The sequence below is a fragment of the Hyperolius riggenbachi genome, chromosome 2 (assembly GCF_040937935.1).
Source record: "Hyperolius riggenbachi isolate aHypRig1 chromosome 2, aHypRig1.pri, whole genome shotgun sequence".
Lineage (NCBI taxonomy): Eukaryota > Metazoa > Chordata > Amphibia > Anura > Hyperoliidae > Hyperolius > Hyperolius riggenbachi.
The window spans coordinates 133049231-133061790 of NC_090647.1; the positions used below are offsets into that span (position 1 = coordinate 133049231).

At 43.6% G+C, this 12560-nt stretch overlaps 1 protein-coding gene across 4 annotated transcripts in view; it reads right to left on the reverse strand.

Moving 5' to 3' along the window:
- The window catches only part of KIF5A (kinesin family member 5A), a 221804-nt gene that overhangs the window by 67871 nt on the left and 141373 nt on the right, over positions 1–12560 (reverse strand). For all 4 annotated transcript variants that reach the window (XM_068267433.1, XM_068267432.1, XM_068267431.1 and 1 more), the window contains 3 exons: positions 8312–8416; positions 4247–4395; positions 240–388 (listed from right to left, as the gene is read on the reverse strand). In XM_068267433.1, coding sequence (XP_068123534.1) covers positions 240–388; positions 4247–4395; positions 8312–8416 — 403 coding nt within the window. The remainder of the gene's footprint in view (positions 1–239; positions 389–4246; positions 4396–8311; positions 8417–12560) is intronic.

Sequence of the window (12560 nt, forward strand, 5' to 3'; positions counted from 1 at the left end):
TTATAAGTCTGATCTGACAAGACTAGCTGCATGCTTGTTTCTGGTTTTAATCAGATACTACTGTAGAGAAATAGACCAGCAGGGCTGCCAGGCAACTGGTATTGATTAAAAGGAAATAAACATGACAGCCTCCATATACCTCTCTCTTCAGTTCCCCTTTAAAACCATCCCTGGGTCTACCTGAGTGAAGGAATAAGTGCGGGCTCCAAAGTCACCCGCTGGTGAAGATTCCTCCTTACCATTCCTCCAGCGGCTGAGTTCAGTCTCCAGCCGTTGAATAGTCTCCTTCATGGTCTTGTTCTTCTCCTTCTCCTTCTCATACTTCTTCTTCCACTGCTCTGCAGTCAGCTCCAGGTTGACAGATGCAGTATTCTTGATGGTCTTGGCCCTATGGAGAATAAAATGAACATTCTGAGTAAAAGTGTGGTGACAATAAAAAGAACAAGGCAATGTTAAAAGGATTACTAGACAGAAAGTGGAGCTGGCACTCCTGATAACCAGGACAAAACAGAAAGTTCCTCAGCAGTATTGCAGCAACTGCATGTGCTCAAGACGGAACAACAGTATATAAACCAATAGAGAGGGGAAGGTCTGGCACAATGCAGTTCATTCAAATGTAGCAGCAAACAGTAAAGTGCAAATGGATGACATCCAAAATGGTGAACCATCAATAAAGGCAAGCTGTTCCGGGGAGGTAATCCTCCGTGCACTAGCCTAAGAAGAAGCAATGATTGCCTCTGAGAAACTTTCATAATGCCGTGCACCACAGACGCCCACTGCCACACTCCACATTACAGCACAGTAACGATAAGTAGCGCAGCTTGTCTTTATTGATGTTTCACCACTTTGAAAGTCGCCCATTGTGTGCATTTGCACTTAAATGTTTGCTGCTACATCTGAATAAACTGCATTATGCTCAACCTTTCCCTCTCTATTCTGATTACACCTGAGGCCTCTTTTAGAGCTGTTTCAGGCCTAGTGCACACTGAGCGGTTTTTGGAGCGATCCGCCAGCCGCATCCGCCTGTAAAAACGCTTGGCTAATGTATGGACAATGGGATAGTGCACACCGGCGGTTTGAGGTTTTTGCCCAGCCGCAAACGTGTCTCTTGCTGCACGTTTGCGGTTTTCTGAAGCGTTTCGTCCTCAATGTAAAGTATAGGAAAAACGCAAACCGCTTTGAAAAACGCTACTTCAGAGCGGTTTGCCAGGCGTTTTTGTTACAGAAGCTGTTCAGTAACAGCTTTTATTGTAACAATATGTGTAATCTGCTACACAAAAACGCACCCAAAACCGCTAGGTATGTTTAGAAAACCTCTCTAAACATACCTAGAATCGCTCTGAAATCAGCTCCCAAAACCGCTAGCATATTGCGGATCTTCTAGCGGTTTTGGTGTGCACTGGACCTCACACTGGAAGCAATCCTGCCATGGTTCTGCTGCACTTGCAATTCTGGCTGAATGGAGTAATGGTTAAGGGCTCTACCTCTGACACAGGAGACCAGGGCCCATATGCAATTCCCTTTTTCACATGCGTTTTCTCCTAGGAGATAATTTTTCATCTTGAATTTAAAATAACCTTCCAGCACTATTCAACTTAAAAAGTAGGCGAGAAAGTACTATTAAAGTTATTTTGAGTATTTTCTTGCTTGCTGGTGGCTTAAAATTTTATTGGCAAGTTTAAAATTATCACCTCAGGTGAAAAAGTGAATTGCATATGGGCCCAGGGTTCGAATCTCGGCTCTGCCTGTTCAGTAAGCCAGCACCTATTCAGTAGGAGACCTTGGGCCAGTCTCCCTAACACTGCTACTGCCTATAGAGCGGGTCCTTGTGGCTGCAGCTCTGGTGCTTTGAGTCCGACAGGAGAAAAGTGCGATATAATTGTTCTGTGTCTGTCTGTCCAATAGTACTGCGTGCCACATTTCAGGAGTGATTTTTGTTTCCTAAACCAGAATCACAAATTCAACTGGGGTAAAATCGCCACAATTTTCAGTGTGAAACAGCGCATACACTGTACACTGAAACAGACTTATGGTGGCCATACATGGTACAATTTTTTCATAAAATCTTACCATTTCTATGTAATACAAGGGAACTGCATAAATTATCCTTTCAGTATATTCACTTAATTTACCGTTATACTACATAGAAATGGTAAGATTGTATGAAAAAATTGTACCATATATGGCCACCATTAGAAAAGTAAATCAAGTGTTCTGTTAAACCATACATGTCAAACTCCGACCCGCGAGCCAAATCTAGCCGTCAGAGCAATTAATTTTGGCCCTCAAGTGGTTTACCCACTTTACACTTTGTTTGGCCCACCCTAGACCACCAGGGAAGCTGTATTGGAGGTGAAGTCCTAGAACACCAGGGAAGCCATATGGGGGAGGGGGGACTGCACTAAACACTAGGGAACTGGATAGGGGAGGACACCAGGGAACTGTATAGGTTTTGGAGGGGGGGGGGGGGGGTATTACACACCAGGGAACTTTATAAGGGAGGTAAAGAGTAGAGAAACCGAGAGCCCAATATAGTGTAGTATGTTAAGCATAAATGAAGTAAAGGTTATCGTGAGAAAATTATACTCACAAACATGGGTTACCACACAGGCAACCACTGTATAGGCAGGTGAGGAGATTAGACCTGTCCTCACTCAGGGATAAGAAGTCGCTCTCTGTAGATGCGAAAGGGGGTAGATCACCCCTCCACCAGGGGTGGACACGGTATAGCAGTAGGAGAACAGAGGCGCCAGCAGGATAAAAGTGGATAAAAACTTTAAAATTTGCTGGGAAGAAGTGGTGGACTTACCTCCATAAAGCAGACACGAAAGACTGTCTGAATAGTAGTCACATTTATTAATTAGTACCCCAAAACAGTGCAACGCGTTTCGCAGGCCCAGCCCGCTTCATCAGGCAATAAAAATGGGGACAAGACAGAATTTCAGCAATAGCAGGTGTAACGCCTACACCTGCTATTGCTGAAATTCTGTCTTGTCCCCATTTTTATTGCCTGATGAAGCGGGCTGGGCCTGCGAAACACGTTGCACTGTTTTGGGGTACTAATTAATAAATGTGACTACTATTCAGACAGTCTTTCGTGTCTGCTTTATGGAGGTAAGTCCACCACTTCCTCCCAGCAAATTTTAAAGTTTTTATCCACTTTTATCCTGCTGGCGCCTCTGTTCTCCTACTGCTTTATAAGGGAGGTAGATGACCAGTAGACATAGTGGGGGAGATTTATCAACGCATTACTGACAGTTTTTTCTTCTTAATCTGTTCTAACCAGCAGGGAGAACAGTTCTTCATGATAATAAGAACCTTCTTAAATCCTAGGTAATAGTAGCAATTTAGCATGAGCAGCACTACAGTTAAGAAAAGCGCAAATCCATCCCTAAACGGGCGCAGATTAAGAAGTGCTTGATAGCAGTTCTACAGATGTAGAACTGCAGGCTAGACATGATTGCAGAGTGCAGGCTAGACATGATTTGTGATGTGCTCATCCCCCCTGCTGAATTCCTCCTCAGTGCCTGCTGCTATCAATACAGCAGGTGTGTTGGTTACCTCAGCAACAGCAATTCCCCTCACACACTGCACTGTCTGAGAGACATTCCTAGCTCCTCCTATTTTACAGCAGTTTTAGAAGGAATCTGCACTATCTAATGATTTCTTAAAGAGAATGTGTACTCTAAAATTTTTACAGCAAAAAGCATACCATTCTATTCATTATGTTCTCCTGGGCCCCTCTGTGTTGTTTCTGCCACTCTCTGCTGCAATCCTGGCTTGTAATTGCCAGTTTTAGGCAGTGTTTACAAACAAACTAACCAGCTTGTGATAGGCTCACATAAGCAGAGTGTGTGAGTCATACAGAGCCTGCAGGGGGCCTGCAGAGGGTGTGTATTGCTTCTACCCAATCACAAGCAGCCCTGCACATTCCACACATTCAAGCCTTAGCCCGACAGACAGGACAGAGGAAAGGAGATAAGATTTATTACAGAGACAGTGCAGTTAGGAAAGGCTGCAGTAAGCCAGAGCACATTAGAACAGGCAAAGGAACTTATAGGATAGAAGAACTAAGGCTGAAAAATTTGTTACAGAGTCTCTTTAAGATGCCTGAGACAGTTCTGCATGGTTTTCTAAAAACCTACCAATATTTTGTCTCAGACACTCTTGATAAATGTCCCCCTGAGTGTACAAATTTGGCCCACTTTGTATTTGAGCTTGACACCCCTGTGTTAAACCCATTTACCTTTGGCCAAACATGAGTGTTGACTTGGTCTCTGCATCATTATAGCTAGATGGGGAACAACAAATGAACATGGTGGTCCTGCAGTTTCCTCCCAAGGAATCCTGGAGAATTCGGGTCATCTTGCTATCTCTATAGGGGACATATCCTTTCTAAAATAAAGAGAAAACAAGCAGGAGTGATGATACTATACAAGGGTTATTAAAAGTTATTATACAGCATTCAAACTCTAGTAGTTACTAAGAAAAATGTATTTTCTATTATTACTATTGCATTCCCAGCCTTAAAGGGAACCTGTACTGAGTAAAATTATTTAAAATAAACACATGAAGTAACTTAAAATGAACATTAAATAGTTACCTTGCCATCAGTTCCTCTCAGAAGCTCACCATTTGCTTCTGACAATGATCCCTTTCAGTTCTGACAACATTTTGTCAGAACTCAAATATATCAGTCGCTGTCAGTTATATATCAGTTACTGTCAGTTATAGCTGAGTGGACAACTGAGGTGCCCGGTAATGTCTATGTTTCCCTATGGCTCAAGTGGGCGATGTCACAGTTTAACAGTGTGCTGACCAGAAAGCTGTTATGGGGTAATGGCCATTTTCAAAATGGAGGACGGAGAATTCCGTCGATCACAGTGGACTAACAGGATGCGGGAGAGGAGAAAGAGATTGAGAAGTAGACTACACAGGAGGTAAGTATGGCTTGTGTATGCTTATTTTGACTTTTAATTTTCCGTTCAGGTTTTCTTTAAAGCAGGATTGTCAGACATAAATTCAAATTCCATTTACTCACTGCTCTGTGTTTATTATGTAGTCTACATCCTGACCCTGCAGTAGAAATGCAGTGTTTTACCGAACTAAAGTGTCGGTAATGAGAAGAGTAGCTGGCTGAGTTGATACATTAATGAGTAGCTGGCTGAGTTGTTACATTTCTCCATGCAGAGACAGCATTATAATAAAAGAGGCATCTTCAACCTCCCTTTAGATGTGCATTTTTTGCACATCTGCTTCTGACTGTCCTGAATCTGCGCTGAATCTGTCTATTAGTCTTTCTAAACAATCTATTTTATTGCCACAGCGTAGAAGAATTCCAAAAACTTTACACATGCAGGCTTTCTGATGTGAAATACACATTTGAAAACAGGTACCCAAGAGGTTAAAAACACAGCCTGGGGTATTTATGGGAAGCTTTGTTTGTTCTGATCGCTCTGCTGCTGCCTGGGAGATCTGTCTCCATTAACTTTGCTGTTATCGCTCTCTTATCACCTCTTCAAAGCAGGCAGTATTCTCCATGCCATTACCGCCTGCTCTAATCTCTATGAATTGACATTTACTGACATGTGTTGAGGTAATCACCACATAAAGTGGTAATTTACCTCACTGCTCGGGAATTTCAGCTTTTCATGTAGTAACTGCTTTTATGAATTTGACATTTTGCTAAGTGCTCGGTAAAGTCAACTGTTTTCTGCATTACCGCATGCGGTAATGTTTTATGAATGATAGCCATTATCTCAATACCTCTGTAATGAATAGCGGAGATGCCGCCGCATGGGCAAGCGGCATGGCGGCTATCTCCGCATCCCAGCCGGCGGCTTCTGCCGCACAGCAACATGATGCTGGTTTGCCTGGTCCTTCTAGTGCACACAGATGGAGAGCTACGCGCGCGCGCCAGGCGACAGGACCTTTATGCTAGTAGAAGGGAAGTCAGCTGATCAGGCCGATCAGCTGACCCCAGCTATGCTCCGGATTGGCTGAGTGACTGGGGCTGCACTGTGGAGCACTTTTGGTATATATAGGACTTGCCTGTCAGTTGCAAGTTGTCTGCTGTTGCGAACATTTACGTGTGAGCGCTCAGACCTGAGTCAGATCCCACAGTGTGTTAGAACCAGCCGGAGCTGGGAATTCACACTGAGTCAGATTCCGTTGATAGCTTTAAAGTACTATTGCTTGCTACTGTTTATGTGTTAGACTAGTTCCCAGGTGTTGAGACCAAAGACCTCACACCTAAGACTAGGAGATTGCTACATTGCTACTGTTTATCTGTTACACTAGATCCCAGGTGTTGAGACCAAGGACCTCACACCTAAGACTAGGACTGAGATACGTTACTGTTACCTGTTAGGACCTTTGGCTTTCCTGACTACTCTCCTGTTCTCTGATTCGGTACTTCTGCCCATCTGATTACCTGTTGCCAACATTGCCTGTACCTGGATACCAAATCATAAGTCCAAAAATCAAAGTGGGAATCGCACACCACCATGAAGGTGCTGGACCATTGTCAACTGCAAACAAAAAAATCGGGAAGGTCCGCACACTCAAACTGATCCAAAATCAAGGTTTATTTAACCAATGTGACACAAGTCCACTCCATAAACCGACGACTCGTTTCGGGGCCCGTGGGGTCCCCTTTGTCAAGGTAAAACAGTACAGAATGGTAACCGCCCAACTATTGTCCAAACTTGTCTGTTATAAGTTGGGCGCGTGGCAAACGACTAGACGAGCAATTGATAAGAGGTGGTTTGCCCGATGCAACCAGCAGATCAATTGACCGACTACTGTGCAGGTTAGCCACGTGTGTACAAGTCGTTTGAATGTTTAGAGTGTCCATTGGCTTAAACCACTACAGAACATGATTTCTGGGTGGGAAGCCTTCGCATCATGCCCAGGCGGCAGTGCAGCCACAGACTGCAGAGGACCGCAGACTCCCACAGTTCGTGGGATGGTCTCGAGAAAGATGGTCTCGAGAAAGCCCTCATAGAGGGGCGAAACGATCGTCGACCTGCCTCCGCACCTTGTGTACTACCTCCTGTCTGATAAGTATTGCTGTCTTTTTTGCCTTTTATCCTTGGAAAAAGTTTTTATTGGAAGAATTGCATTAAAAGTTGAACTTTTATTGAAGTAAACCATGGCGAGTAGCTCCTGGATATTTCTTTTCCCCTCTTCGTTACTATAGATACAAGCTGTTTTTCATCTGGATGTTGCACCGCTGGTATAATTGTGACAAAGCTTTGAGGCAATGGTGTGCACTCGCTCTTTTTATCTGCCTGTTTAGACTCCCACAGTTCTCTGCAAGGGTTTACTAAAAGTTAAAGCAAACCTGTGAGAATTGCTGAAAGAAAAAGGACATACTTACCTCAGGAGGAAGGAGCCTCTGTATCCTCTATTCCCCTTATTTCCCCTCCGCCAAGCTGTTTGAGAGCCGGGACCCCTGAAGCATGGCTGCACTGTGTTTGCGCATTAGCATGGACCTGCTCTGGCTTCATCTGAAATAGCAGGAGGGTCCAGAGGTTTTCCTCTCTCAAGGTGAGCACACATTTGGGGCACTTATTACAATACAGGTACACTTTAAGAACCAGGTTGGCAGATATCACTCATTTTGCTTTGCTTTTACATGCAGAAACAATGGCATCACCGGCTCTTATCTTGCAAGCCCTGCAGCCGATACTGGGAGCCCTGTGATGCCAGGAACCACTGAGTGTGCCTGCCCATGCACTCTCTTCTTCAACACGGGATCAGGACCGGATTATCCACCAGGCAACATGAGCAGTAGCTTGGGGCCCCCATACAGAGTCTGGGGGCCCCGTCAGCACTGCAGAATGAGAGGGCACAGTGCAGGAAAGGGGAGCGGTGGGTACAGAGTGAGTGGAAGGGAGCAGGGGAAGCCCCCCTAACCTGGGCCTCCCCTTATGGGCTCCCCCTACAAAATTTAGCAAAGCGGCAGCGAGCAGGTTACCTATAATGGGGACAACTGTAGACCTGGCTACTTATACTGGGGACTCCTATAGATATGGCTACCTATACTGGGGGCACCAATAAACCTGGCTACCTATAGTGGGGGCCCCTATAGCTTGCTACTATACTGGGGGCAACTATACTGTGGGGTTGTAGTGCAAACCTGCTACTTTGCTTAGGGCCCCATTTGGCCTTAATCCGGATCTGCACGGGATCATAGGAAAAAAAAAATTTGTTCTCCCCATTCACAGGACATTACCTTCTAGTGGCATTACAAAGACTCTAATGAAAAATATCTAAGAAAGAAAGAATATATAGAGTTGATAATTACCGATCCTTCTGCCAGGGATGATATGACGTTTCCTAGGGCAGACAGGGACTTGTTGATGTTCTTGGCCTCATCTAAGACAGAACCTTCAGCTCCTGTTTTACTGACCTGTTACAGCAGAGAAGAGCAACCCATTATGATTAGTGAGGTGTACAATGCAGTGTATGTAACATCAAAACTTAAGGAAGATGATTGAGCACATCGGGCAGATTATAATCATGGTTGTAATTGGTAAAATGTGGATGCAGGCAGTACACAATGGTGCACTTTGTGGATAATAAAGGGAATAAAGGGATCAATTTAAGACATACAAAAAACGATCCATTCCATATTTTACATTAAAAGTGTTTGCACTCAAAACCATAATATAAGTTACATCAAATTGTCTGTTCTCCGTACAGCTAGAAAAGAAAAAAGTCTAAATATATATATCGTAGCTGTAAAAATTAATGGAAAGGAGATAAAAATTAACATATCAAAACCATCTCATAAATCTTCTATTTTGAAACATAATTTCCTTGTGGTGGCTTTTATTCAATTCACTTTTTCTCCTAAGTTTTGTCCTAGGGCAGAGGTCAGGAACCTTTTTGGCTTAGAGAGCCATAAACGCCACATATTTTAAAAGTAATTTTGTGAGAGCCATACATTATGTTTCAAACTGGCACAGTGTGCATGTGCAGCAGAGGGCTCACATTCCTGTTGCCATGATTATGTGTACAAAGTTGATCCTCCGAGCAGTGAAAGTGTCAGACACGTCTTCAGCTTCTCTTGGGTTTCAGCAACATCAGCAATCTCCCCAAGAGCCAGAGGGGAGACATACCGACCAACAGCTTGTACAATTAGCTAGCTGACTTGGGGGTTGATTCACTGTACGACAAGATCCCTACACTTTGGCTTCCTGTCAAGTGACAGCCTATTGGGAAAATTAAAGTACGAGGGGCTTAAAAGACATTGGCCTCAATTCACTAAGCTTATCTCCTGTCTTTAATAGCGTTTCTAGAGTGGTCACCATGGTGATGAGGCATGTTATATTTAGGAAACATTTTACCTCAGGCAAACCTAAAGTTAACTCTTCTGTCTTTAAGTTAACTCTTCAATCCTTAAAATAACTCCACAGTTAAAGACAGGCTGTTTATTAACTGCATGTGAAAATAACTATAGAGGAGGTAAATTAACTACAGAGGAGGTAAAATAACTACAGAGGAGGTAACTTAACCTCCTTGGCGGTTAATTTTTTTTTGCCTAATTGGCAAAAATCCTTTTTTTTTAAATTTTTTTTTTTTGTTTCATGTAAAGCTACCAGAGTGGTAGCTACATGAAACACCACTAGAGGGCGCATGTGTCCCTCTAGTGCGATCGTCGCCGGCATCTATAGCAAACAGGGGAACGCGTATATAACGCGTTCCCCTGTTTGGCTTCTCCTGTCGCCATGGCGACGATCGGGATGACGTCATGGACGTCAGCCGACGTCCTGACGTCATGCGCACTCGATCCAGCCCATAGCGCTGCCCGGAACTCATTGGTCCGGGCAGCGCAGGGCTCTGGCGGGGGGGGCCCTCTTTCGCCGCTGCGTGCGGCCGATCGCCGCAGAGCGGCGGCGATCAAGCTGTGCGCGCGGCTAGCAAAGTGCTGGCTGCGCGCACAGCACTTTACAGAATAAAAATCGCCCCACCAGGGGCTGAGATCTCCCCCTGCGCGGCATAGCCCGAGCTCAGCTCGGGCTTACCGCCAGGGAGGTTAAGGAATGGAGAGATAAGATAACTCTCTCACTGTGTGGAGGTAAATGTTCTCTTGCCTTATTATCTCCAGCATGATCTTAGTGAATTGAGGCCATTGTATTGATAAGGTGTGAAAATATCACCTAGAAGAAAACTTATGGATTATTTCCACTGGGAGCCACGGCTGCTCCTGTTATGCTCCGTAGCCGCAGCCCAAAGCTCTAAGCTGTGCCATGCACGGTTTTAGTGATTAGGCAGCAGAAATCTGTAGCATGTCCTCTAGATTTGCACCGAAGTGCGATCTGGACAGCAAGGAAGGATAAGGATTTTTTCATCTTCCCAGAATACATAAATTACAATTTCATCATTTTTTAAAGGACACCTGAAGTGAAAGGTATAAGGAGACTGCCAAATTTAATTCATTTTAAACAATACCAGTTGCCTGGCTGTCCTGTTGATCTTTAGGCTGCAGTAGTATCTGGATCACACACCTGAAACAAGCATGTGACTAATTCAGTCAGACTTCAGTCAAAAACACCTGATCATCATGCTTGTAATCAGGATCTATGGCTTGCGGTTTCAGAGGCAGAGGATCAGCAGAGCAGCCAGGCAATTTGCATTGGAAAAAGATATGTCAGCTTCCATATCCCTCTCACTTCAGGTGTGCTTTAATGAGAAAGACATGGGCTATCACCAATCAACCTTGTCTGACTGTGACTGAGCTTTTGAACTATGCAAACTCAGCAATTCCATACTTCTATTCAGGTAAGAAAGGGGATTTGTCTTGTCTACAACGATCACACAAGCAGGCAGCCCAAGACCCATAAGGTTCTGATGTATCTAGTGATATCTTGGCATTAATTCTGGTAGCTATGTGAAAAATATTTTTTGTAGGTATTTTCCTCTTTTTTTAGCAGTTCTGAAAGATTTTTCTTTATTTCCAAACATGAGGTAAAACATGAGGTAAATGCATAAAGTGGGGTAAAACATGAGGTATTTCAGAGGTTAGCCTGCAGCAAATAAATAATAGTAGTGTTTAATTGTTTACCATAAGTTAGGATAGTCTTTGGAAAATGTTGGGTACTTATCCGTTAGCCGGGCGCATCCGGCAGGTGGTGCTAATTACTATTCCCCCTCCAGGCCGACATGGATAGTAGGGAAAGATGTAACTCTGGTGGAGTTTTGTCGCCACCTAGAGGATGCGCCCGGCTAACGGATAAGTACCAAATGTTGTTGTTTTTTTTTTGGGGGGGGGGGGGGGGGGGGGTATTTGATTATCCAGCAACCTATGAAAAGTATATTTATAGGCATCCTTTATAAAAAAAAAAATCCAGTAAATATTTGGAGTTTTCTTTCTACTATTCTTTTCTATTACACAGCCTGCATAGGAACTCCACTAAAAACTGCTAAATGCTTACAAATTGACTTTACCTCCGGGTACAGGCAGGTCTTAAACTGATCAGCAAATTATGTGCTAAAATGCCCCCTAATTTCCATGAGAATAGCTATTTTCGGTAAATTACCTCATGAATTACCTCATAATTTACCTCATGTCTGCTAAATGTCATTACCTCATGAAGTAAATTACCTCACATGAGGTAATTTGTTTGATAACCCTACCAGAATTGAGGCCATTGCGTTTTCATTCAGAGCGGAGATAACTTTTGATTACCACTCTGGATCTCTGGACCAGTCGGCGTGATGCAGAATAGAAGGAATATAAGGAGCAATGATCGCTCACAGCACAGCATTATGAGGAAAGCACGAGAACAGCTTCATTTAGATCATTCGCATTTATTTCCTAATCACTGAACTGAAACACAACAGACAGTCATTTGTAACAATTGCACAATTTCTCTGCTGTTCATTTCTCTGTTTGCTGAATTCTGCAGTCGGAGGCAATACGGGCAGCCTGGAAAATGAGTGGAGTTCAGGAATCAATATGTCTTATTCAGCCTGAGTTCACATTGATTGTGCACTATTCCATTCCACAATATCTCATGGCTGCTGTCCTGATGATTGCGCATAATTATCTGCAATCTATTTCTGTACCCAGCATCTTTCATACTTGCAGTGACTCATCTATTTAAAAGGAACTTTGCAAAATGAATTGTCAGCAGAATAAAAAATGTAGGGAAGATGAAGTTTTCCAAGCATGGTTCATAAAACCATAAAAAAAATAAAGAAAGGCTCGGATTTAGATTAGAAGGCATCAATAACATTTTTAGCAAAAAAACTATTTCTATCATTAACTTTCAGTATAGTACATTTTAAAACTGAACTGTGTGCTTCACTTTAAAAATATGGCTGTTATCTCCTGATGTGAGCTATCTACAGTATATCTGAATGTGCAGTGCCAGCTGGGAGACTCATCTCCTTTTTTTGGGCTGTTAGGCACCTCAGGGTTGGTCCAAGACACACCTTCTTTTAGTTTTGTGAAGCTTTGTGGGTCAGGCCGCAGCATTGTAGGTGGGATGTGGCCACAAAACTTTGGAAGACTTTGGAGAAAATGGCCTTGGCTGTCTTGCAGAAGG